We start from the raw sequence: 27,696 nt of genomic DNA on the forward strand, positions 1-27,696 counted from the left end.
GTTTGAAGACCCTTGGTATACAAGTTAGGACTAGGGAGACCTTGATTTGAATCCATACTCAATTGTGAATTGTCATTAGATAACTTTGGATCCATCCGTCATCCCAATCTGTCTCATGAATTTTTACTTTTGGTATAAGATTGGAAGATGGAGTACTAAAAATCATACCACTGTACATGTTAGGGCTTTTACTGAATATGACAATCATGATGTTAAACACTTATTGTTCAGTCTTGGTTTGGGTGAATTTTATTTTTCTATAATTTTATATGATGATGCAAGCAATTTTCAATGGACAGTGCTGATACCAAAAAAAAAGTGGCAGACTGAGTAATACATCAAACTCTTACCAGATTTCATGTAGTCATTTGAAATCTTGCACAATCGTATATAAAAAAAATCAGTTATCTTATGAGATGACATTTTAGTTTTTAAAAAGTTTTAAATTATTTTGTAATTGGGTGCAGCAACTCCCACTTTAAAGTTAGAGAGGCTGGCTAAAGGATCAACTTTTCTTTAAACACCTACCTCATTGTTAAGATCTGCAAAAAAAAAAAAAAAAAAGGCCCCTTGGGCAGACAGTTGTGGTTATTGGGAACATGGGAAATTATTTTATTCTGCATTACCTGAGGCACTGTGGAATGCAATGGTTCATTGCAACTCTCTTAGCTTTCCAGAAGTGAAATTATGTATCTCTTGCTAGTAGTGGTTTTAATAGTGCTTTAGCACATTGATTCTGAACCTCAGAAACATTAAAATATGTGGACTTCAACCTCCAGAAGTTGAAGTCCGTGTATCTTGAAGTTGCTAAGGTTGAGAAACCTCGCTTTACTATTTTCATTCTTTTGAAGTTTTTGTTATATGTGGCTTTAGTTGGTTTTGTTTGATTTGTTACCTAAATACTTTAGTGATATTTGCTGAAAAGAGTTGCATAAATATTCTAATAAATAGAGTAATGACTGAGAATCTGTTTGCGCACCATGTTCTGTCAGCTGCTTTTTTTACAGGATCTCTTCCTTTATTTAATGATCGATATTACATTAATAGATTTTGTTGATATTTGCAACAGGGTTATTAATAATATGAATTTTATATAGTAAAATGATACTACATGTAGCCCTCAATGTATGCTCACTGGAACTTCTGCTGCTAAGTGATGTCATTGTTAAGTCATGCCTGACAATCTTTTTTCTTACAGTCATTAAACAAATCATATGGTTGTTAAACCAGTGCAGTTTCCCCTATTTGCTTTGATTGTTACCTCCTGGGAAGGTTACAAATGACAGTCACATGACAATCCTCAGGATGCTGCAACCATTGTGAATACATGCCAGTTGCCAAGCTCCTGAATTTTGATTGTGACCATAGGGGATGCTGAACATTTGAAAGAATGAGGACAAATCATAAGTCATTTTTTTCAGTGTTGCTGTAACTTCAAATGATTGTATGTTGAGGACTGCCTGTAATACATAGTGAGTATGCTATTCGTAGTGGAAGCTTAGATTTCTCATATTCTGTCCTAGACTAGTTGTGATCTTTAAATGTTTCACATACTTTTTTTGATGGACTCTCTCCTCTACTTAATTGCCTCATTAATAGCAGACATATCTCACCATTTTAATGGTTATGCACCTTGCTAGGCAGCAAATCCACCCCCTTTTTTCTACTCCAGGGTGGGAAGAAGGTCAGCCTATTTGACATCAGGTATATGGGGACATTAGGCTTTGATAAGAGAACTCTGGGTTCTCTTATTAAATTATCATTTGGAAAGATCCAAAGACAAAGGAACTAGACCAAACAAAATAGAACACACACGTCCCCTCAACAATATTTCCTTTCATTGCTACTCTCTCTCCAGACCCAGACTATTGGGGGCAATATGCTCACTCTGTAAACTGCTTAGAGAGGGCTGTAAAGTACTGTGAAGCAGTATATAAGTCTAAGTGCTATTGCTATTGCTACTTTCACCTTAGTTAAGAAACGTGCAAAAAAAATGTCATGACTGAAATATTCCAGTGTTAAAACAAATTATTCTAAGTGTACCAAAAATATACCCAGAAATTGGATACACAAAATGTCGATTCCAACCTCTATTATTGGAACACTTCAACCGTATAGTGTTTTGCTCTTACTTGCTCAATATATTCCTGTGGCGCATCCCATTATTTCCACTTATAAATCAGCATTGCAGGCTAGAATAAATGGTGCTTTTGAATGAATATCTCATTATATAATCACAGTATCTTATTTATGGCATTTTATGAAGTCATTTACATTCCTCCCATGTCTTCCTTCTCCTTTCCATTTTTTTTTAAAATTAACTACAGAAAAATGATTACAGAGGAAAGATAACTACAACTAATTGATTGGGAATGCTAAGAACCATCCATCAGAAAGTACACCTTGCAAAAACAAACAAACAAACCCATCTACCTATAAAAGGTTACCTAGTTATGCCTTAAATAATGCTATAGCAAGATAAGCAAATCTCTGTGGCTTTGCTCCTTCTCCTTTCAGCCGCAATGCACCAGGCTCTGCTTGTTTCAATGAAGCTTTTATTCAACTACGGCTCAGCTGACCATAGCCATATGTTATCACTGAAAACATTTAGTAATTGCTAATGGAGTTCATTTTCATTATAGCAACCAGTAAGATATAATCCTGAAAGTCACTCTTGAAATTTAGACTGTGATTTAACAAAGTGCCCTTGATCCTTCTTGAACTGATGATAAATCTAAGGAGGTTAAGCAATTTCCCAAGTTCTCTTAACCTTTTTCTACCTAGGGATAGTGTCTTCTACAATTATCCAGGCATTATTTTGTCAAAATAAGAGGAACGAGGACAAGCTTTATGTTACCTCAGTACGAGACTGGGGGATTCCAGAAGGTCATTATTGAGGAACTGGCCTTTTTCCCACTGAACAAAATAGGATTAACTTTTCAGTAAACCTGCAGTAAACTGCATGGACACTACACCATCTAGGAAGAAATACGTATTTTTAAGAAAAAGGTGATTCCAGCTAAGTCTAGCCATGAATACATACATGACTGTTGACATTTTGGTTTCCTTATTTAAATAAAGGCTTTAAAACAAGGCACACATTTTTGAGCTTATTGTTCAAATTCCTTTGGGGATTCATTTAACTATCATTTCTCCTTGTATACAAAGACTAAAATAATCAGTAAATCTTTTTATAACAAATATATCACTTTATAAATAACAGTTACATGAACAAAAAATCATTAAAAATAACACAGAATGATGATTCATTTCAGATTACTGTATAGCCTAAAATAAATTGGTATAAAACAGTCAATGCATATGGAATGCTTATTAGCTGTTTAATGTATACAGGTAGTCCTCAACTCACAACACTTCATTTAGTGACAGTTCAAAGTTACAACAGCACTGAAAAAAGTGATGTATGACTGTTTTTCAGTTAAAACCTTTGCACCAGCCCCATGATCACATGATCAAAATTCAGAGGCTTGGCAACCGATTTATATTTATGACGGTTGCAGTGTCCCGGGATCACGTGATCCCCTTTTTGCAAACTTCTGAATATATAATAAATGCTCTAAGTCATGCGAAGTCAAAGGGGGAAGCCAGATTCACTTAACAACTAGGTTACTAATTTATCAATTTCAGTAATTTACTTAACAACTGTGGCGAGAAATGTCATAAAATGGGACAAAATTCACTTAACAAATGTCTCAATTAATAACAGAAATTTTGGGCTCAATTGTGGTCGTAAGTCGAGGACTACCTGTACTAAATTTCCAGTTACCAAAGCTTGCATGAAAAGGCAGATATACCATCCAAACAAATAAACACCTTTTCCTTAGCTGTGATCTTATTTGTAATATTTCATTTGGTTTCTGTTACAACATAAAAGATGTTCTTTTCTGTACAATACGCTTGTCAAAACACAAAGTCAGAGCTAACTATTAGCATAAGAGGGAGGACCATCCTTCAGTTCTGTCCATGATGCTATAGTATAATTAGTTACTTCTTCCTGATGTCTTTGATTCTTTTTTTTATAAATAGTTTAAAGGTTGATGGGGTTCTGTAGCACTTACTGAGCCATCTTCTGTTATCTGTTGAGTAGAATAAATTAGAGCATTTATTATATATTCAAGCACTGAACGATGACACATTTGTAAAGGCAGAACAAAATCCCTTTGCATAATTATTGTGATACAGAATAATTACATTTTCATGCTTTAAAATGAAAAAATAAAAATTGGCACATCTAAATTCAGTGCTATATGATGCAGGTCACTCATGCAAAGATCTTGAAATATGTGCCATTTGTGTATTAACATCATTTTACTGCCATTCAATTGTGATGGCACAAATATATTTATTATGTATGCAGAAAATATTTTACAGACTCCAAGTAAGCAATATTATTTTCTTTGCTTTGCAGCCCCCACATCAGTTTTTAAAGCAGGAACATTTTCTGTAAAGGGATACAAATGCTAAGATCAAATTTCTGCCTTTTAAAAGTCAATTCATACACAAACAAACTGCATTCTTAACATGTTGTTTCCTTTTCATATATATCTTACTGTCTAGGTTAGTCCAGCAACCACAGAGGCTCGGGTGAGATAAATCTAGCTAATACATCCAAAGGTTGATATAGGCTGGTCTGAGTTATTGCAAAACATTCCCAAATGTGCTGCAATCAAGCAGAAGTTATCCCGCTAACATAATTCAAGCAGCATTTAAAATTAAAATGTAAGGAGGAGGCATGTAATGTTGTTTGTAGTTTCTTCTGTGTTCTTACATAACCTAAATATTCAGAACTATTAAGCAGGATTGTGGTAGATCAAGATCAAATCTTTGGTTATTTTCAATCAAGTGAAATAAATTTCCTCTCGGTTTTCTGCATCTTTTCATATGAACATCAGAATGTGTAATTTTTCCCTGCACCTCACATATATCCAGAATAACCAACAACTGCCATGAATGTGGAGAGTGATGCAACCTGTACAAATTCAACATCATTTTTTTTTTTTTTCTCCATTGGTATCGTAAGGCAATCTATTCTTATACATACCACCATTTCTATCAAGGGAAATCAATACTTGCACTGTCCCCATGTTAAACTCTTATCAGTCTAAAGAGGAGGTGTCAAACTACCAGCCCATGGGCCAGATGCATCATGGTGAAACCACGCCCACTCCGTTGCTAGCAATGGAAAAAATGTCGCAATACGTCACGTGACGTTGCGAGTTTGACACCCCTGGTCTAAAGGGAAGCCTGTGAACTTTCAGGTTCAGTAAGCCTGGCATTCACAAAAGAGCAGTAGATCTCTAAATTTCATATGCTGCCCATAACTTCTTCTGCAGCTCATTTCCTCAGTTTTGAGATTTACCACATGAAGTCAGTTATAATGAAAACCATGCAAAAAGACAATTGGATTGTTTGTCGTTTCTCACTCTTAGTCAGAAGAAAATGAGATTTTGTGGAGAGACTGAGAACACAGAGGATTACCATGCACTATAATTCTTCCATTTAAGAAAGTCAACTAGAACCAAAGAAATGGTTATTGATGCAAGGATAATTTAGTACATTTGATAAAGGAAGGTGAAGAACATAGGGTATATGTATGAAATATATGAAACCCCCTTTCCCAGAAGTCTTCTGCCAGTCTGGCTTTTGGGATATACTGCTGCAATCATCTATCTTCCAGGAAGCATCTCATCTCAATTCTTCTCCCCTAGTTTCAGCGTGTGGAGGAAATGAAGGAAAAGCAAAATAATTTCTATAATGTCACCTCTTGATTGCTTAGTATGGAACTGTGTGACTAGAAGTTTCAACACTTCTTTGGGAAACAAATCAATCTCACAAGAGATAAACAAAATCTCACAAAATTTCACATTTTTTAAAAAAAAGTAGAAACTAGGAAAATGTATCCAGTGTAAAAAGAGATTTTAATTCTCTGAAAAACCTATGATTGTAATCCTGATCTTCTATCACAATGTGATATCATTTGAGAAAGATTATAATTTAGCAATATATACTTAAAAAAATCTAAAAGTATTTGACTTTACTTAATTGCCCAATTTAAAAAAATGGGTAAACAAAAAAAAGCTGACATTAAGCATTCAAATGAATGCAAATAAGCTGTATATAAGTAGTCCTCGACTTATGACCACAATTGAGCCCAAAATTTCTGTTGCTAAGCAAGACAGTTGTTAAATGAGTTTTGCCCCATTTTATGACCTTACTTGTCACAGTTGTTGTGAATCACTGCAGTTAAGTGAGTAACACAGTTGTAAAGTGAATCTGGCTTCTCCATTCACTTTACTTGTCAGGTCGAAAATGGTGATCACATAACTCTGACACACTACCACCATCATAAATATGATATTCTAATTTTGATCACATGACAATGGAGATGCTGCAATGGTCATAAGTTTGAAAAACAGTAATGTCATTTTTCAGTGCCATTGTTACTATGGTCACTAAATGAATGGTAATTCAAGTACTGTCCATAATGCAGGTAATGATATTGTTCAACTTGAGGAATTTTGGAGTTCCAAAAGTCTTATTCATCTATGTGTAATTTTTCTTAATTATCTTTCTCTCTATAAATTTGTACTCATCATTCCACAAAACAAAATAAGATTTTAGATATAATTAAGCAACTTTGCTGACTTCACATAGTTTTAAATTTCACCAGCAAAATTCATAGTTTATTCATTTTAATTCATTGTCCCTTCCTTCCTTTCCCTCCCTCCCTCCCTCTCATTGCCTGTCCCTTCCTTCTAGTTTCAGTAGTTAGCGCTGCGCTCTCCTCATTGTGCGGAAAGACTGGGCCAGGTGAGGCGAAGCTGATGAGATGCAGAGGAGGCGGCAAGCGCATGGTGCCTGGCGTCCTGGGTGACTGTTTTGCCCTGCAGGCTGATGGCATTCTGAGTGCTTCCCTTTCACCCAGGATGCTAGGTCCTGTGCGGTGTCCGCCTCTGCGTGTGCCCAGGCAAGTTTGGCTTCTCACTGGCCTCTTTGCACAGTGGAAAGCACACTGCTGCCTGCCGAAACTGGGCAGGCTGGTGTCTGGGTGGCGTAGCACAGGTAAGGTGGACTCTCATGCTGCTCAGGTTGTCCCCTCCCCCTGAGTTCATGGGTGTGTGAAGTGGGCGAGGGTCATTTGCTAGTCTCCTTCAGGGGATGCTGCCTTTCTTCATTCCTCCCAGAGGGCGACCCTTTCCCAGCTGTGTTTCATGCCTGTTTGTTTCTGACAGCTATGTGTGCGCCAGGCATGGATGGCTGCCAGCCAGCCTGTTTTTTATCCTCTCCTCTCTTGCCCCTCCTCTTCTTTTTCCCTTCGGTGCAGCTCCAGCTGACTCTTCCTCCTCCCATGGCTGTATCTTTTTTTTCTCTCCCTCTCCCGCCAAAACTGCCTCCTTTTATATCCCTTCTTGTCTCTGCCCCCTCCTCTTTTCTCTTCCAGGTGAGCCAGAAGTGCCGATCCTGGGGCCTTTCTCTTGGCCCAGCAACCCTGCAGCTCCTGAGCACTTTCTCACGGCAAGCCCTGTGCTGCGCCGCTTTGGCTCATTCCCTCCCCCTGCTAGACTTGGCTAGGCTGGGCATGGCTGCGTACCATCTGCCATGTGCCAATGTACCACCAGTTGAAAAGCCCTGCCATAGAAGACCTGTATATTGTGTGGGTTAACAGGGGGGCTGAGAAAATATCTACAAACGCCTCACATCCTGGACATAAACTGTTTCAACTTCTCCCATCACACTGCTGAACACCTAAAACTCACAATATTGTCTTATGTCTAAGTATACTTACCCATGTTGTATGGCTGAATTATTATTATCCTTCTCATTTCCTCTACTAGTCCCTCTTATTGATATCATTATTATGATTATTGTTACTCTGTTGCTTTGCATGTACACTGAGAGCTTCTGCAACGTACAGAAATTCCTTGTGTGTCTAATCACACTTGTCCAAATAAAGTATTCATTCATTCATTTTTCTAACAAAATTTCAATATCTATATACATGACAGTTCTGGGTTTTTAAATATTTGCATAAGTCTTATATTTTTTTTTCCATTACTGGCAACACTTCATAGAATCTAAACTAGAAGTATCTTCCAGGCTATTCAATCTAAACTTCAGCTCAGTGTGGGAAATCCAGAATTAGCGCACACACATCCCTCTCATTGCAGAGATGTTCAGCTTCTGCTTGAAGATCTGTAGGGGAAAGACCCATTCTGAGAAAAGTTTTAATTGCCAGATAGCTAAAGCAATGGTGTCCGTTACAGAAGAGATTTAATCCTGATCTCTGAGCAGTGGCATCTACAAAGTCCTTCTACTTTTGTCAGAATGACATTACTCCTCATGTAGATCAGGCATGGGGCTTGTATCACAACAGTAAAATGTTGTTTATGTCACCCTAATCGCCCTTGTTCCCCTCTGAAAACTGCTCTCTCTGGGGGAGCAGGGAATAATTTTGGTCAATAGCATTTATCAATCCCCTTTCTCCCTGTCTTCACCAGGCTAAATATCCTCAATTCCTTCCATGTTTCTTCACTGTGTTGTCTTTCTTATGACTATATTCAAAGCCCTTCTTTCTCTGAACCTGTTCTAAACATTCCATCTAAGAACTAGAACAGTACAACGGGTCTATATAGATATTCTTGCTGTTGTTATTCCTAGCAACCAGTGCTCAGATGCCTGCTACCTCCGACTCTGGAAGTAGCATAAAAACAACACAATAAATTGTGATAGGAAGTGTTATCTTCTGTTAATGTCTTGTCCCCTATTAAAATATCACATCTTCCAGTTTCAAGTTTTATGTATTTATTATTTATTATTTCATAGTAATTCCAGATTGACCATTGAATATCCTACGCTTTCACATCATCAAAGAAGTTCTAACATTGCAAGTGAAAAAGAAAAACATCCAAATGCCTACTTATTGCTTTCATACTACACACATTTTATATTCTTTAATCATGTTCCACTTTACACATGCTTGTCTACACATTAAACCACCTCAACAACTACTGTAATCTTTTCTTGCAAAGGAGCTGGAGACCTACCAACTCTCCTAGTTCAAACAGGACTGCATAGTTTGGATGGAATTAAACCCAACTTGGAAAATTCCAGTTTTTATCATACAAACTTTATTTATGCTACCAATGCTCATGTTTTCCTCTGTCTCAATTTAGGGTCCAAGTGAGAAATAGGGAAAGTAACAGTATGCAACAGCAATTGTGGCACATTATGATGGGAGATATCACGAAGAGAACAGTTAGGAATTGTCATTTTCTTCTGATTCATTGGAACAACTAAGTCTAAACTGAAATCCAGTCACCTGTGCTAGCACATCAGTCTAAACAACTTCTATAGTTGATCTGTCTCTAACCATAAATTGTGCGAGAATTTGCAATAGTAATAGATTTATTTACTTTTTCTTTCTTTCTTTTTCTGCCTCCTTTTCAAAAAGCACCTAGTTAGGGAGGGAACTGGACTAAAAAACTGCTAGAGAGAAAGTTGATAGTTTACTTTGAAATGTATTTATTTAGAAATGTATATGCTACCAACTCTCAAGAAGTTCTTAATGACTTACAGTGTTTGTGTGTATACAAACAGTAGCATAAATGTAACTGAAAACTGTATAAGAGGTTGCAAAGGATTCCTTATGGAAGACACAATAGTAATAGCAGATTGTATAGGAGCAGATGGTCCAGCAGGTAATTTTGGCCTAAGTAAAGTGCATCTGCCCACTGCATATAAGATATGGTCCCAAAAGCTAATTCCAATTTCTCTCCCTGCCAGCCAACCCATCATTAGACTTCCCACCTGTTTTCAATTGTACTTCCCTTCCCTGTTAGTTTCCTGCTTTTCCAGAGTTACCATCCTTTTTTTCCTCCACTTTTCCTAACTCTTTCTAGCCTCCCCAAGCAGTCTTGCTCCAATCCCTGCCTACCCCTCCCTACTTCAAACTCTACACTTGCTACCATTACCTGTGTAGCACTTTTAATTTGCTTTTAAACCTTCAAAAATAAAAAATCTAAAAAAGTACAGCATCTCAGTGTCCAGGCATCCCTTTTCCTCTTTGTATGGATTAGACTTTTGCAAGGCACCAAAGACTTGGCTGCTTCCCCAGGTGTGTCAAGTGAGTGGACAAGCTCTGTTGTTTATAATGTACTTTTTCTAAGGGGGGGGGGTGTTTCTCCTTAGGGACCAAGTACTACATATGATAAGGTTTCTGTTTTAATCTGCATAAACCACCCAGAGTCATGTATGAAATGAATGGCTATATAAATCATACAAATAAATTAAATAAATATAGTATCCCCTTTCCCCTTTTTTTGGCTTTCCTTTCCTCTTCTTGCAATCTGAAATTAGATTACCAGCACTAATTGTTATAGCACCATCTATCAGTGAATAAAGAAACTGCAGCTGTTTCTCTTGTTACCAGTACTGTAATATGTACATGGTTAGATGTGTGCGATAGGGAGAGATGGGTGCGGGGGAACTACAGGAATAATGTAAAGCTTCAGAGTGGTGGTTCATTTTGATGATGCCTAAAGTGAAGCACCATCAAAGCTGCTTTGCAAAATTATAATCCTCTGCCTCTTAGAAAGACAGCTACTTCACTGTTTCACAATGCACTGTTTCCAAGCCTGACTCCAACATATTCAGGGGACCCGCATTATCGCTATATCTCATCAAATCTGATAATGTCATCTTTACAGTACAAAATACCTTGTATAGGTGAAATACAGCACACACTGTGTAAGTATATAAACACGCACATTGTAAACAAGTAAACTATATTAAAATGATATTAACCATAAAATGTCCCTGTCATCTCCAAGCAAGTTGTAAAATACCTTTGCCTGAAATGTAAGCAAATATCTGCCCTTTAGAGGCATACTATTTATATACTATTCATCTTTTGCTAAGTTGGCCACTTTTACATTAGAGAAAAACATGCATGGAAACCTGATCTGATCTGGATCACAATTACATGCTCAATTAGTGGTTAAACTCTTGGTTATCAATCAATGCAAACTTCTTCCACCATTTACTTTGCATGTTGTCTAATCTAGAACTAGCCTAGAATCTGAGAAGCATAATATATGAAGAACAGTTGCAGGAACTGGGCATGGCTAGTCTAGTGAAAAGAAGGACTAGGGGTGACACAATAGCGGTGTTCCAATATTTGAGGCCTACCTCAAAGAAGAAGAGGTCAGCCTATTTTCCAAAGTAACAGAAGGTAAGACAAGAAAAATGGATGGCAATTAATCAACAAGAGAAGCAACCTAGGACTAAAGACAATTTTCTTAACAGTGAAAACAATTAACCAGTGGAACAGCTTGCCTTCAGAAGTTGTGGGTGTCCCATCACTGGAGACTTTTAAGAAGAGACTGGACAGCCACTTGTCAGAAATGATATAGGGTCTCTTGCATGAGCAGGGGGTTGGACTAGAAGACCTCTAAGGTTGCTTCCAACTCTGTTTCTGTTTAAACATAGCAGAATATTATATGTATCTGTTTCCATTACCCTGAAATTGCTTTAATCTAGAAGAGCCAACAATACGTTTAAGAGAAAGATAGCTGGTCTTTAATAAATCTTCAGGGCTTTTATCATTGTATTGTTATCAGTGTTATTATGTATGTTTATGCTACAGTATAATGAATATATATGAAAAATCGAGGACATAACCCAGTCAGAACCAGAAGCAGAGGTAGAATGTCTCATTCTGACAGATTTCATCTTATGCAGCAGGTGTGAAAGGATCCGAATGAAGATTGAGAATCAGAGATGGTTCCCTAAAAAGAGAGGACTGCCAAGTGAATTGAATAAAGCATCAACACTCAAGAGAAAAAGCACCAAGAAACTGAGAAAATTAAAAAAAGGATGGAAATTGTAATGCTTCGGAACAATCACATAAACTAAAGTACTATTTGTGATAGGTTTCCCCATCTCAACTGACCTGAAATCTAGGCTGGGCAGCTGAATTTTGAACTAGAGCATATATAGACATGTATGTTTGTGTGTGTATAGATATATGAATAAATTACCTTTTTTGTTCAGAAAGTGAACAATTAAAGTTATAAATCTGCATCCCAAATGTATGAATAAATTAAACAATAGCATTGGAGAAATTATACAATAGCTCTTTAAAAGCTTCTGTATTATTATACAATTATAATTGTGAAGTGTATAAAAATTTAAATAGTATTTAGAGTTAACTGTAGAAGTTTTATATTACAAATTTTATTTGGAAATAAATACATTGGGCTACTGTTGATGAATTTCCTGTCTATATGCAATCTGAGCAGTCAAATATCTTTTGCAGTTCTGAGAGCCTCTTCCAGCCATATACTTCTTGTTAATATTCATTACTAGTGAAATCAACAGGTTTGAAAAATTGAAAAAAATTTTTTACCTTTTTACCCTGTATATTAGGTGGTAGTTCATTTTGACTGTTACCTACTACCTAACCTACAAAAAAGTTGAGTCAGTGTACTGATTTCTTTTTTAAATCACCTATGCAGACTATTCTTTAAAGACACTTATTTGCCCTATTTGCCTTTTTATAAAAACTCACAGAAACTCATCCAAGAATAATACATAGCATGATTCCATTTGGCCCAGGTCAAGAGCAATAGCAAAAAGATAGTTTCTCTCCTTTGTTGATCCATAAACATAATGCACATTGCTGCACTTAGCAATCTGCCAAAGACACCAAACTTAAGAAAAAAGTTATTTGCATTCAGCAGGCAGACTGAAATATGCACTGAAATATTACCAAGAATATGCACACATTCAACAAATAAATTAAAGGAACTTAATCCTTGCATATTGTACTCCAATTTCCACCTTGAACATCTCATCAACATTATTAACAATACTTGTGTAGAGCTCCCAGTGCAATGCACATATCTTTGCATGTGCCTGAGGTAGAAAAGAAAGCATAGCAGGGGATACAATGCACACATTACTCAACCCCTGAATTCTAGCTATGCAAAAGCATCAACTCAATCAATTACGCAACCAATGGATAGCAATCTCCCTCTATTTTTTACATTCATAATCAGCCATCTACAATTATACCTGATACAAATGCAGCAATCTGTTGAATGCAGGCAGGGCAATGACTGGGTCCATCACCATCATTGCCTTTAAAAATGTGCTTAATGTTAGCTTCTTCTTCACCAGGGGTGTCAAACTGCCAGCCTGTGGGCCGGACACGTCATGAGGAAATCGCGCCCACCCCATTGCCAGCAATCGGGAAAAAGTTTGATGTCTGTTCTTCACCATCCCCTTCCTTCATGTAGTCATGACCTATAGTCTTGGCAAGACAACATTTCCTTGCTATTTTAGTAGGTATGTGGGTGGAAAAATTGAAAAACTAAGCCAATTGCAGCTTCTTGATTTTTTTTAAAGCCTATTACAGGACTTAAGATTCTCAAAAGACTTGAAACAACAGCACTTGAAATAGCCCTATTTCATCTTAAGCTTGGAACAAAACTAGTATTTTTTCTTCTGAGTTGAAAATGCTAAAAATACATATTTTATCCTGAGCTCAAACCACTTGGACCAAGTTCCTGGCCCAACAACGTTTCTAGGAACCCTTGAGATTTTCTCCTTTCCCAGCAAAGTGTTTTCATTCCCTTCTCAAAAAAAAATCACTGTCTCTACAGAATTCCTCTTGCTGCATTTTGAAAACAAGGTGATGAAAGTTGCTATCTTTGCATGGGAATGGGGCTGCTCTAAGGGGAGAGGAGGGAAGGGGAGGGGAGGGGAGGGGAAGGGAGGAGAGGAGAGGAGAGGAGAGGACAGGACAGGACAGGAAAGGAAAGGAAAGGAAGGGAAGGGAAAGGAAAAGAAAGGAAAGGAAAGGAAAGGAAAGGAAAGGAAAGGAAAGTTATTCTTTCACAGCCAAGAAATAAATGTCCATGGAGGCACAGAAATCTTCCCCCCCCCCCCGCACCGAGGTTTGGCTAGATGGGAGTGGACAATCTAGCAGTAGGCCAACTGAAGACCTGAAGGATGCCAATGTCTTTGATCCTTCTCATCCACACAAATTATGATGATACAAAACAATAATTTCTAGTCAAATTTCTTGGACCTGATTTCAGTTTGCTTCAGCAGTAGGCTGGCATCCATTGTGAGGGCATAAATGTTCTGCGGTAAGGCAAGGATGGGGTTGGGGCTGCTCTTTCTCACAACATTGTTAGGACAGGATAAATCAGAGGAGGAGGAGGAACCACATTGTATATGCAACCTGACTTTCCTGGGAAAAAGATGTTTTTTTTAAAAAAAATCATTTTTTAGTGCAGCTAGAAAGACAGTTCTAAAATACAATGAAGCAAATTCTTTTATGGCTTAATGTGTTACAAACTCATTTAATTGTAATTTGTAAGTCATATTATAAACCACTATTAGTTTAAAAAAAACACAATTTAGTATGATGCAATTACCCAGCCACAGTCAGGAAAACAGGAAAGACAGACAGACAAACAAGATTGGTTCGTTAAAAAAACACTGAGTTGCACAGCCTATTCTATTTTCTGCAACTTTCCAAACAATTCAATCTTTAGATCCTGCTGATCAAAACAGGAAGGAAAGAACAGATGAGAAATATAGGCAGTCTGAACCACACTGGCAAGCTTTAGTCAAAAATTTCCCATCTGTTACAAGTCATACTAAAGCATGGCCCCATTCATAAAAAAAAAACTATGAAATGAGGACTGGAGGGGATTTTCATACTTGAATGTTTGGCAAGGGGAAAAAAATTGTACAATGAGCTTTGATCTTATGCTGAATAAATTTTAACATATTCTTCTAATAAACTAAAGATTTATATTCACCTCCTCGTATTACCATCATAAAATAAAAGGAATTAGCAAAGAAGTTGTTCGGAAGGAGTGGTGTTCATACAGTTCTGAGTATACTTTTACCTACTGAACAGCCTGTCAACTGGATTTCAGCCTTAAAGTATCTATTTTGCCTCATTTCCAGCACTGGAGTTGGGTGGTCAATATATCTGAATGAATGAATGAATGAGATACAGAACAATGAGATGTAGAAACCTGATATTAAAATGGCTAATTAACAATAAGCAAGATTAACTCAAAAGAGTAAGTAGCTCTGATGTTTCTCTTGGTTCTGCCTACACCCATATCACATCTCTTTACTGTACATTTACAAATGACTATGCTATAGTATAAGATGCAAAACAGTGTGGGGTGGTCTGCACTGTTCTGAAGCATATTAACTATTCATACCATTTTCTCCTCCTTCTCTAATGACCTGCTGATGCTAATACGCCTAAATACAATAGGAACAGGCAACATACTAATGTAATCTCAAGGAATCCCATGAGTTGCTTGTTATTTGATCTGATGTCTCAGGTCATTTTTTCCAATCTGATGCTCTGAGAATGTTCTAGGGCTAAAAATTTCCATACATTTTAGTTTGTTAAGTTTCTGGGTGGAGCTTGGAAGATGGAGAACATGCAGAGAAAGTTGATAGTCTAATCCACAGGTGTCAAACTTGATCACATCACGTGACGTATCATGACATTTTTTGCCTTTGTGCAGCCGGAATGGGCATGGTCTGTGTGTGACTGTTTTTTAAAGCATGAAAATTCATATATATGTTCATACACTTTTTCCACAACAAAGTCATCATATACATCTTTCCTTCAACATATTTGGCACAGGCTTTCCTTTTGTGTGCTAATGTCTCTAATATATGCATTGTTCATGCAATTTTGAACTAAGAACTAAGCATAAAACTTAGTACAGTTTGTTCAGAAAGTTCAAATACTATTGGTGAATACAGCAATACTTAAAGAAAAACATGCAAATATACCAGCACTGAAAGGCATCCTTGTGTCATTGGAAAATGCTCCGCATTATTTATGTATGGAAAAATACCAATAAAAGTGCCTATTCTACATACGTTTCCCATAATATTATAATAAGCTGAATCTGTTCTGAAATTAAATCTGAACATTTGTAAACAGAAATAAACCAGCAACTAGGATTGACCAAATGATTGCATAATGACAAACATTCAGTCCCTGTATAATCTTTACACATTAGGACAGTGATGGTGAACTTTTAGAGACCGAGTGCCCAAACTGCAAACCAAAACCCACTTATGCGTCATCGGGTGCCGGGTGGGTATGGCACATTGGGTGGGTGTGGGTCCATTGGGTGGACATGGCTGCAGTGGTAACAGCAGACTGGGTGGGACTAAAAAGTTCAATCAATCAATTCCAACTTTGCAAGATCTTTTTTTTCCCCGCAAGAAGTTGAAATTGACTGATTGAACCTTTTTTTTTTTCCACACGGCGGTGGAGGCCTAAAGCGAAAAGGTTTTATAAAACCCAGCTGAAGGCCTAGGACTGGGGCAACAGTGCACGTGCCTATAGAGAGGGCTCTGTGCCCCGCCTCTGGCACCTGTGCCATAGGTTCGCCACCACTGCGTTAGGATGTTACAGGGTCTTTTTCCTACATAAGCCACCATAATATTATAAACCTGTATTTAAGAGAAATGATTCAGTATTCAGGAAACATTTCTTTGGAAAGAAGTTCATCCTTTCTCAAGGGAAAGATGAAGGGCTATATAAATACCTGTAGGTATGTGTGTATGTTTATGAAACAAGAATGCTAATACAAAAAGTGCAGAGCAGAAATTTATGTAAGCTGCTCATTGGCTCAGTGTGGAAGGGAATGGGAAACACAAAATGTGGTTTAAAATCACCTCACAGAGAAATGAATCTGACCTCCATAAATCATACCTTGGATCTTGGAAATCCTACAGGAACTAATACTTTTAGAAAGGAAAAGATATCCAGGTCAATACCAAGAGCTACATTTCCCCTATCCTCCACCCTCCAGGTATATGATTACAAAGTCCATTATCTTTAGCAGAGAGAGGACTCCTGGACATGTACCATACTCTGTACTACTCCCCAATGAAGCCAACATGAAGTAGCAAAGACTTAGATGGCCAAAAAGCTCAGATTCAATCATGGTCCCAGGATCAGAAATGGCCCAGAAGAGCCAAATGTGCATTTGAGACATTAGAGTTACATGTTCACACAGTCTCTCATTTTGCCAAATCCACGGGTGTACATAAATACTTATTTGTCAGCTATTGATGAGATTACCCAACCTGTGATTAATATGTCTTTCCAATCCATACAAATAACAGTAATAACTGGAAGGTAATTGTTCTCTTTCTGCTATGTTTTATGGGAAAACAGGCACAGTTGAAAACAAAGCTTCACAGCTTTGATTAAACATCATGAAGACCATGGTTACTGACACATAGGAGAATGGCGGGGAGGCCATGCCTAAGTCTCTGTAGACTATCTATGCCAGGGGTCAAACTGCTGGCCCATGGACCAGATGCATCATGGCGAAACTGCACCCACCTCATTGCCGGCAATGGGGAAAAAGTTGCAATACATTGCAACATGTCACGTGACATTGCGAGTTTGACACCCATGATCTATGCCTTTAAATACAAGAGATATAAAATCAAAAATATAATATTCCTCATTACCATATGTCTATGCTAGGCTACATTATACCTATTATATTACTCTAGAATAATATTTCTCAAACTTAATAACATTAAGATGTATGGTCTTCAATTCCTGGAATTCCCCAGCCAGTCTTCTGTGTGGGAAATTCTGGGAGTTGAACACCACACATCTTAAGGTTGCTGAAGCTGAGAAACACTGCTCTGGAAACATGAACACTGGGAACGTGAAACCAGCAACTCCACAGAGGCAAATAGTTGACTTCCCATTGGTAATTTCCACTTCTCATTGCTAATCTTACTGGTGGTCTGCATAATATTATGCCTCTGTGAATATTGAATGGCTGCCTGGTTGCCTGTGGAGATAAGAAAAACAGAAGGTGGTGATAAATAAGAGGGAACAGAAGCAAGTGGCAACTCCAGAGAATGATGTGAATGACCAAAGTGAGAAAAAGGTGTGCTTTCATTTAATGCTCCTTATGTTTAGAGCTTCCCCTGTTGAGGTTGACAGTGTAGTCATTACAATGATACTCACCCATCTGCTGCAAGGAAGGGACTGTTGTCTGCAGTTTCAATTTGTTCTGCTCCATTTACTTTGGCTCTCATCTGATAAAAAGGAATACATAATGAACGTTGGTCAGCAGTGACAACAGGGAAAATCAAATGGCTAATTTTTACAAGAGGTAATGCTCTCCATTACTTTCACTAGCAGATCCTAGAGGTTTGTCTAGATATAGTACTCGTCTCTGTGGTTCATTGGTCTCCAGAGTCCCTGCACTATGAGTGGAATGAAGCAGAGGGATGGAGGGTTATGATATTAGTTTGTAAATACTGTATGGCAAGGACAAGGGGAAACAAAAGTAGGGCATCTATTGCTCCAGTCAGCCATGGCTTTTCTTGGGGGAGTCTGATTAGAAGAAAGATGGAAGAGATGCAGGAGTCATACAGTATAGCGAAGCATACTTTACAATTTTCTGATGAAGTCCCGTATCTTGCTTACCTTGTGAAGTATTTTGTTGCAGTTCCACTTGCAAAGGTAGAGTTAAAACTTGAGGCTGGGAAATTCTGCAAAAGCTGTGAGGGGGGAAAAAAAGTGTTGTTTATCAGCCCTTAATTTCTTATTTTCCTTAATTGTTGGGTATTTCTTGTTTTTATAGCATTCACTGCATGCTATGAGTGAAATATCTTTTTATTTAATTACAATAATATTTCTTTGACACTTTTAGGCCTTAAAACTAGTCTTCAAAGTGGCTTAGTTTAAACAAAACCAAAACAAAAATATTTGTTCTTGATTTCTAGACATGGCAACAAAGTGATAATGCTTCATGCTAGTTTTGATATATGCAAGTTACATTTACTGGCTAAATGCCAAATTGCACATAATGTAGACAGATCTGAAATAGATTTTATACTCTTTAGGAAATGCACTCATAAGAAGGAATTACTAATTTCTTTAGAATAGCTATAGAGAGGGGAAATAATTGTCTCCTTACTCTTTTCTCAGATAAACATCAGAGATGATTTAGGATGTAAAACTAATACAGTTTGGAAAATTTATTGCTATGGTTGATTGAAAGCAACTAACAATTTCTTACTACAGCATTAAAAATGGAGGGAAAGTATTACATGAGCTAAACACAATCATGCTGATTGTGATTGGCAATATATTGATGACCCTCAGCTGTACTTTTTAATTACAGTATATGCTATGATTGACTTTGATGGTGGCATGAAAAAAGACAATTATATGAGTTTTTCCATTTAATAAACACTGAGATTTGGCATTCTCTCCGCAGAGAATGCATGATTACACCATCCTTTGGACACTAATAAACCTAAGGTCTGCTTTCCCCTATTTCTAAATACTTCGTTTTCTCTCTTGAACATGTGGTAGACTCCAAGCAGTTGAAATTTCCGTCTTGATTTTCTCTTCTTCGTAATTGCCAATCTGACATTTCACTAATGCAAGGTGGATTAAGTGGCATCCTATTCTTTTCTTTGGATTTATTATTAAATTGTACAAATTCATTTAGGACGCATTTAGGCCATGAAGTTCAACCACTGTCTCAGGTCAACTTTAATCCAGATTAAAGCATCCCCAATAATCTAATCTCTATCTGAATCAATTCAGAGAAAAAGGATTCACCGCTTCACTGAGTAATTGGTTTCACAATTATTAACAGATTAAAGATAACCTTATCCTATTCTAATGGAATAGTTGACCAAGCTTCCCATTAAACACAGACCTATTGCTCATTACTCATTATTTAGCATTAAAATGAGAATTTAAAAATAAAATAACATGAAATAAACCAAAAAGGAAATTGAACATCTGTCTTGAACAACCTCACAATCTTTGTAGAGATATTGCCTACTAAAAAATAGGAGGAGCCATTTTAGTGAGCTATTTTTAAATGACCTTTTTCTGTTTCATTTCTGGATAGAACCTTCAATAAAAGCAGTTCTCTGTTCTTACATTTTATCTGAATTCAATGCATGTATCCTAAGTAGTAATAAAAACAAAGCAGCCTCACTCCCAATATTTGGATTAAAGGGGGGAAACCAAAATAATGTACATTATCCATTACTTGAACTGATAGTTCCTATTCATTATAATGAACTAGATTCAAAGAACACTAATACATAATTCTGCTAAATAGTAGATCCTTCTTTGGGGACAAAGAGAACTTCAAAGTACATTGTAATGGGTTAAACCTATCACAAAATGAAGCATGGGATATTTCTGTTCATGTTTCTAATCAGCAAGCAATGATCCTTTCCAGAATACATCATTCATCCCTCTCTTCATTATCTTACTTTATCATCCCAATAGTCAGCTGAGATTACCAATAACAGTCTTCCTTAAAATGTGTGGTGTTTGTCCCCATAGTTTTTTCCTTAAGTATTTTTTTAAAATTCTCTAAATATGGGCTTTTTCAAATGTGCTTTCTCTTTCTCACATCCTGATGATGTTATTTTGGCTAAATGAGCAACAGGACACTTACTTAGACAAAGAAAACAGAATGGTGGAGGACGGTATTCATGGGAAATTGTCCAAGCTCATATCAGGTGTATGCATATGGATGCAACTAATGTAATATAGATCCTACCTAAATCGTTCTTGTTCTGTGTTTAGTATACATTTAACAAATTTGAATGATGATGATGATTAAAAAGTAGTCATTCCTTATTGTCTTTATCTTCTCTGTCAAACCTGATATATAAAAATGTGAAATTCATAGACACATAAACAAAGTGACCTATTCCTCTGACCCTACACCCTACAGATATTATCATCTGGCAGAAATGACAAAGCTCCATATAATGCCACGGTTCAGTGAACTGAATTTCTTGATTTAAAAAAAAGTAGGTATAAAATACTGCATGGAAGCAACACATACAAATTCCATTTTTCCTCCAAGAGCATGCAATTAAGTCTACAAAATGATATAAGAACTAACATTAAATATCATAATGCATTACAGAAAGGAATATTAAGAAACATCAGGGGCTAATATAGCAGATCAAACTTGACTTCAGTAGAGATGTAGAGCCAATAATATATTCTGAAACCAGATATACTAGAAGCTATTTGTGCTTAAACCAATAGAACTACCTTTCAACACATTGTTCTTTTGTGCTTCTAAAACTAAAGGCGAGAGATTAAAATCAATGAATTGAGAGTGTTATAATAAAATCCTTAAAACTGATTAGGTTATTAAAATTAAATAAAGCTGTATGTCATCTATAAAAGACTCACAAAAGACTTTTGTTTTAATTCCATGATTATTTTTCTTACTGATCACAAGATGTTATCTTCACACATTATCTTAGGGAGAGTAATTCTCCTTGAATTAGCAAACAGCTCACCTGTATCTGTCTGATATTCCATAGCCGCAGATGTGTACTTGAGAGAAGATGGATATACATTTCCCAGAAGACTTTTAAGTATTTTTGAACCAACACTTCATCACCATCCTTTTGTAATAAATGTTTTGGTCTTGATCTTCAGTGCTGTACATGCTTTGAAAAGAGGGTTTTTTTGCATAATACTAGGTCATATGCAATAAATAATTATTTTAAATCAATATTATATGATTTATTCTGTTAAAGGTAGAGGGCAATGCCATCTTTTTAAACCTTCTATGCAGTTGTACAGGTAACTCATTTAGAATTAATTCCAAGTTTCAATCATCAGATATCAAATTGCAAGAGATGTGGAAGATTGGCAGGGGAGAAATTCTTTGCTTTTGGTCAAACAGGTGTTTAATTATATTATAATGTGAAATAGTTTTTTTAAAAAAAATCATATTAACTCTTTTTTTCATGATGTGCAACCATCTCAAATTTTGCCAATCTAGAAATGGTACATACAGAATAATGCTTAACTTCCACAACTAAATCTCTTAAGGATTAATGCTGTGTATATTTGTGTGCATGTTTGTGTGTGTGTGTGTGTGTGTGATTTATCAGAGCAGCAGCTTTTCTGTGGAACCACAGAAGTTGGAACCATCTGGAATGGTTACTATGGAAACAGCAGAAGATTGAGGGAGGGAAAGAACCGATGCTATGACAACCTTTGGGAGTTTCCCAGGAAACCAAAGTTGCTATGGAAACTGTACCGCTCAAATCCAAATTAGTAACTTCCGCTGCAAGGTGTGTTTGTTTCTTTAATCTTCTTGTGATTATCTTACATGCATTGAACATTTATGGAAATACCTCTTTTGCTTTTTGGTTTTGAAGCTGCAATCAAAATAAAAGCCTGTTAGAAATTTACTAAAAACTAAATAATTCATCATATTCAGATCATTAAGATATGATCCAGTTGGTCAATTGTTCAGTCTCACTGTGTAGGAAGAAGTAATACTACAATACTCAGGTAGCACTTCAGATTCAAAGTTGCAATTCTTTGGGAATTCAGGGATCAAAGAAATCCAAAATCACAATGGAGGCGTTTCCCTTGTTGTATTAAAGAGATACGACATATGTCATGGGCGGATTCAGAATACACATGGCTCTAACCTAACATTTTTTAAAAAAAGATCAAGATTGAAACCTCATACATCAGATTTTCAATTGTGGCCATCCTATTATAATGTGAGATAGTTTGTGACATTTATGTCTTATTCTTCTCATTCACTGAAGCACAGTTACTTTCATTATCCTTATACTCCACTCCTTTCCATCCAACAAGTGTACACGTAAAAAAAAAGCAAATCAACAGTGTAGCTGCTCTTTATAAAAATTAGACAAACACGTTTCTCACTAAAATCTCAATGCCCTGAAACAAACTGTGCAGAATAAAAACCTGTTTCCAAAGGGAGCAGCAACAACACATTCCTTGTGTTAGCTTATCTACCTTCTTTCTTAATATCTGCTTGGTTCTTGGTTCTTCTAAAAAAATATTTTATCTTCAAAAGGAAGGACCAGAAAAGTATATGTACTAAACAAGAGCACAAAGACTGACAATGATGCATGTTCCTCACAAATACTGATTTCGCAGACTTCCTGTGATTTTCTTTCAACCTGTGCGAAAGGTTTTAAACATCCGTAAAGATTTTTTTAATAGTCACGCAGTTGGGATTGTTTGTGCCAGAGCAGTTGTTTGTTTTAAAAGCAGCCTGTTTGAATGCACTGTTGCTGATGCCTCCCTCTTCTATCACCATATACTCTGACTTGCTGAGAGTGGAATTACTACGAGCTTTCTTCAGCTCCTCAGTGGAGGAGAGATGCTGGCAGCTTCCTACGTGCATGTACTGAGCTTGTTCTTCCCCTTCTGTTTCCCGGTGGTCAAAGTAGTTGAAGTTGGAGACAATGACTGGAACAGGCAAGGCAATAGTTAGCACACCAGCGATGGCACAGAGAGATCCTACTATTTTGCCTCCAATAGTGACGGGATGCATGTCACCATAACCCACAGTGGTCATGGTTACCACAGCCCACCAAAAGGCATCAGGGATACTGCTAAAACTTGAAGTGGGATCATCAGCTTCTGCAAAATAGACAGCACTAGAAAAGAGGATAACACCGATGAAAAGGAAAAAAATGAGCAAGCCCAGTTCCCTCATACTGGCCTTCAGAGTTTGCCCCAAGATCTGCAGCCCTTTGGAGTGCCGAGAGAGCTTGAAGATACGGAAGACTCTAACTAGCCGGATGACTCTGAGAATAGCCAGAGACATTGCTTGCTGTCCATTCCCCTGCCTCTCAGCCAGTTCAGTGCCCAAGGTGATGAAGTAAGGTATAATGGCCACAATGTCAATTATGTTCATAATGTTCTTAGAGAAGGTGGGCTTGCTGGGACAAGCAAAAAAGCGGACAAGCAGCTCAAAAGAGAACCAGATAATGCACAAAGTCTCCACCACAAAAAAAGGGTCAGTGAAGGATGACACCATAGATGTAGCTGGGGAAGAAGTATTGGTGAAAACATCAGTCATAAAAGGACTACTCCCAGTCCCAAATGTTCCTGCAGCACTATCATAGTCACGGTCATCTCTGAACTCAGGTAAGGTTTCTAGACAAAATATGACAATGGAGATGAGGATGACTAAAACAGACACAATAGCAATGCCCCGAGCTGGTCCGGAACTCTCTGGGTATTCGAAAAGAAGCCACACCTGGCGCTGAAACTCCTTCTCAGGTAGAGGTCTCTGCTCCTCACGGATGAAACCTTCATCTTCTCGAAATTTTTCCATGGCCTCTTCACCTAACTGATAGAAACGTATTTCTTCTGAAAAGATATCAATGGGCACATTAACGGGGCGGCGGATACGTCCTCCAGATTGGTAATAGTAAAGGATGGCATCAAAGCTGGGTCGATTGCGGTCAAAAAAGTACTCGGTGCGAAGAGGGTCGAAGTAGCGCATCCTCTTGCGGGGATCACCCAGCAGTGTCTCTGGGAATTGGGCCAGTGTCTTGAGCTGGGTCTCAAAGCGTAGCCCTGAGATGTTGATCACGACCCTCTCACAACACTCGTGCTCCTCTCCACCGGTGCCCACTTGGTGATGACTGTGGGGAGGCAGGGTATGGGCAAGAGGGTGGTCATAGCGCTCCCCTCCCAGCAGGGCATGGGGATGTTGGGTTTCATCGATCAGAGGGTCCTCTCCACCCACTACAGTCATGCCACCCTCCAGCTCCCCGTCCTCGTCTTCCTCCTCGTCCCCGTCCTCCTCTTCTTCCTGCCCGTCCTCAGGGGCGGAAAGCGTGCCTTCGGGGAAGAGCTGCTCGCTGTAGCCCAAGTTATGGTGGCTGCTTCCCACGACGCCGCCGACGCTGCTGCTGCTGCTGCTGCCGCCGCCCCTCGAATGCTTGCAGGAAGACGGGGCGGCCGGCGAGCGCAGAAGGCTCAGGTGCTCGTCCATAAATGTAACAAGAGCGCGGAGGGGAGCCTGTTTCCCCGGCAGCCGCCCAAGCGAGACCCCAGGCGGACGGCCAGAGCGACCCGCCCAGCTCCACGGCCACCGCCCGGCTCAAAACATCCTCTCAGGCTGGCTGCCGCCTCTCCCGCCTTTCCAGTCACTCCGTCGGCGCCGCCATCGCCCACGCGGTTGCCCTCCTGTAGGAGCGAGGAGAAGGAGACGAGCAAGGGGAGCGCTCTGTTCTGGAACGAAGGAGGGGTCTCCTTCTCCGTCTCTCCTTCGTGAGAGCGCCGAGCAAGCAGCCTGCTGCGCTAGGGAGACCCGGCGCGGGCACCCGCTTGGCTGCTATACAGGTCAAAGCAAGGGAGCAACACGTTACTGAGAGAGCAGGCGAGAGAGGGAAGAATGCAAGAGTCCATCCCGTGGGCGGCGACTGCGATTGTAATCCTTACTTTGCAGTAAGTCCCTCTGAGTCTCGGTGCCCAGAAAGGGTTACCTCCAAATATAGGCGCGCAGGACCGCGTTGGGTAAGCGTCCCCTTCCAGCGCATCAGCTTCGGTGCTTCTCAAAAGCCCGCGCCCTTTCCTTCCATGTAGGGGACGTGAAAAACAACGGGTGGTTGAGTAACAGAGGTTCGCACCTCCTCGGGATGGCCTTCTAAAAGAAGCTTAGCCCAAGTCTGCTTGCTACCCAACGGCTGTAACACAATAGGATCTGGTTGGAGACAAGGACGATGAGGCGTTGTCCTGGGGCAGCTTCTTTGCAAGGTTTGTCAGAGCTGGGTGGGCAGGCAATGACCCTTGCAAGGTCACACAGTCTGGAGGATGGGAGGGGGACCTGCCTTGCACTGCAGACTCTCTCCCAGCACATTGCTCTTTCATTCCCACCTGTTACAAAATTATGCTTCCTCCAATCAGTATCTTGGTTTGTGGGGGTACTGACTTTGATCCTGAGTTCCATTATCGCTAAATGATTCGTGGATTCATTGAAAAAAGATTGAGAGTTGGTTGCTGTCTGGCTATGTTTGCACAATCCATTGAATCAGAATAGAACAGCCAAAGATATTCTAGTCCGATGTTATTGTAAGAACCAAGGCTGCGTAGTTAATTTATGGTCCAAACACAGTGTCTGTATTACTGTAATTGTAGATAGGCTAAAAATACATTAGGCAGCTTATTCAGAATCCTGTTTTACTCATGATTAACAAGTGCATAACTTGTCTTAAAGGTAAAGACTCCCCTGAGTTGCGGTCTATTTTCTGTGGTCTATTTTCTGTGATCGTGTAGCTGTCTTAGAATCTATTGCCTTGTTCCAGGGTACTTTTATTAGACTTTTCTCTGTCTAATTTCTTGTTGGTCACCAGAGAAAGTATTAACCAGATCTAACCCTTATCCTTTTAGCTTTCAGCCAAAATGGTCTAGAAACTGCCATTTAGTGCGAGTTTTTGCCTAAAGCCTTTGTAATAAATGTCTGGTTTTCCTTAAATCTTCTCTACTTTGGGGGTGAAAAAATAAGCACCCCCAGCCCTCTCCTCTTTTTTAGATTAATCTCTATAATTGGTGACAACTTGCTGATAAAAGCAAAATTATATAGCTGGCAGAGTTATTAATTTGAGAGCATGGAGAAAAATTACGATATCCATGACTACCAGATATGTTTTAGCTTAATAAGGAATGGTAAATAAGAAGAAACAAGATATATTATATCAAGCGTGGAAAAAGTGGATCAGGAAAGGTTCTCTTTCATAACATTGAAACATGAAGAATGGGAAAAGCAAGACAAATTCAAAACTATGTTAATTCAATTTTAATTTTACTTAAAACAGGAAATCCCTATTGCAAGATAATGATTGCTGCTCCTTGACTATTTTTAAGAGGGGATTAGACACATTTATGGCAAATAATATTAGAAGTTACTATTGGTCAGAATAAATCTAAATTACCTCCAGTATGAGAATTGAAGGTCTCTTGCTATAAACAGGCAGGAAATATTGAGATTATGTTCAACTGGTGGATATCCAGGTGATATCCCCAGTGGGAACAGAATGCTGGATGAAAGATGCTGACGACTTTATACAGCAGATATATTGTTATCAAAATTAAAATAAATAAAATGCATTGGGTCATAACAGGCTATCCTCAGTTTCTTGGAATGTTAAAGAACTCTAAAAGGCTACTGGGGCAGGGCTTATCTTAGCAAATTCATGTTGATTCTTCAGTAAGATTTGTTTTTCTGTCTGTTTGTTCATTCAGTCTTTAATAAAACTTTCATAGCAATTCAGAATAAGCCATATGCTTGCCAACCTGCAATTTCCAATTACCTTTTAACAACTGACATCACACTCTGCATCATCTAAACTTTAGTACAGAGGCAAAAAAGAATGAATTGTGTTGATTCAGGTCAAATTGTATTGATTCAAGATGATACTATCCCTTCAGTAAGAACTCTCCCATAGTCAGTCTCTTCCTTTGGCTTAGTCTGAGAAGATATGACTCTCTTCTCCATCAGAAGATTGGAAGCGTGATCATCTTTGCTGCACACAAACTAATCAAGGACTATCAGCATTGGGTATCCCCCATCATGGATTATGTTGTATTTTTCTGATAGTGTAGAATAAGTACTTGTCATCGGTGCCCTGAACAATATATCTGAATTACACCAGCTTCTTTTTGTAGCCTAAGTTTTTAACTCTGATGACAAGTTAATATATTAAAAAGTCATGTTTTCAGTGAATTATACTCTGGAAATAAGAAACAATGGACAGGAACAGTCTCATATCACTTAAATTCCCTTTTAA

General features: G+C 38.3%; 1 protein-coding gene across 4 annotated transcripts; it reads right to left on the reverse strand.

Annotated features, from left to right (window-relative positions):
- LOC120298950 (potassium voltage-gated channel subfamily A member 3-like) lies at window positions 1–27,087 on the reverse strand. Of its 4 annotated transcripts, XM_039323221.1 has the most exons (5): window positions 21,415–27,087; window positions 18,545–18,618; window positions 18,080–18,150; window positions 17,847–17,900; window positions 14,030–15,031 (listed from the first exon to the last, which is right to left on the reverse strand). In XM_039323221.1, exon 1 carries the CDS (start codon window positions 24,900–24,902, stop codon window positions 23,085–23,087), a length of 1,818 nt encoding a protein of 605 aa, XP_039179155.1. In that variant the 5' UTR covers window positions 24,903–27,087; the 3' UTR covers window positions 14,030–15,031; window positions 17,847–17,900; window positions 18,080–18,150; window positions 18,545–18,618; window positions 21,415–23,084. The 4 variants fall into 4 exon arrangements, with proteins under 4 accessions (XP_039179151.1, XP_039179152.1, XP_039179155.1 ...); XM_039323217.1 differs by lacking the exons at window positions 14,030–15,031; window positions 17,847–17,900 and adding an exon at window positions 1–4,097; XM_039323218.1 differs by lacking the exons at window positions 14,030–15,031; window positions 17,847–17,900 and adding an exon at window positions 11,436–11,494.
- Between the last annotated feature and the right edge of the window lie 609 nt (window positions 27,088–27,696).

Source organism: Crotalus tigris, unplaced genomic scaffold (assembly GCF_016545835.1).
Source record: "Crotalus tigris isolate CLP2741 ecotype Arizona unplaced genomic scaffold, ASM1654583v1 scf7180000024167.7108832, whole genome shotgun sequence".
In the NCBI taxonomy this organism is placed as follows: domain Eukaryota; kingdom Metazoa; phylum Chordata; class Lepidosauria; order Squamata; family Viperidae; genus Crotalus; species Crotalus tigris.

Coding starts and splice junctions, on each gene's coding strand:
- LOC120298950 (XM_039323217.1), bottom strand. CDS start 24,902: ATGGACGAGCACCTGAGCCTTCTGCGCTCGCCGGCCGCCCCGTCTTCC.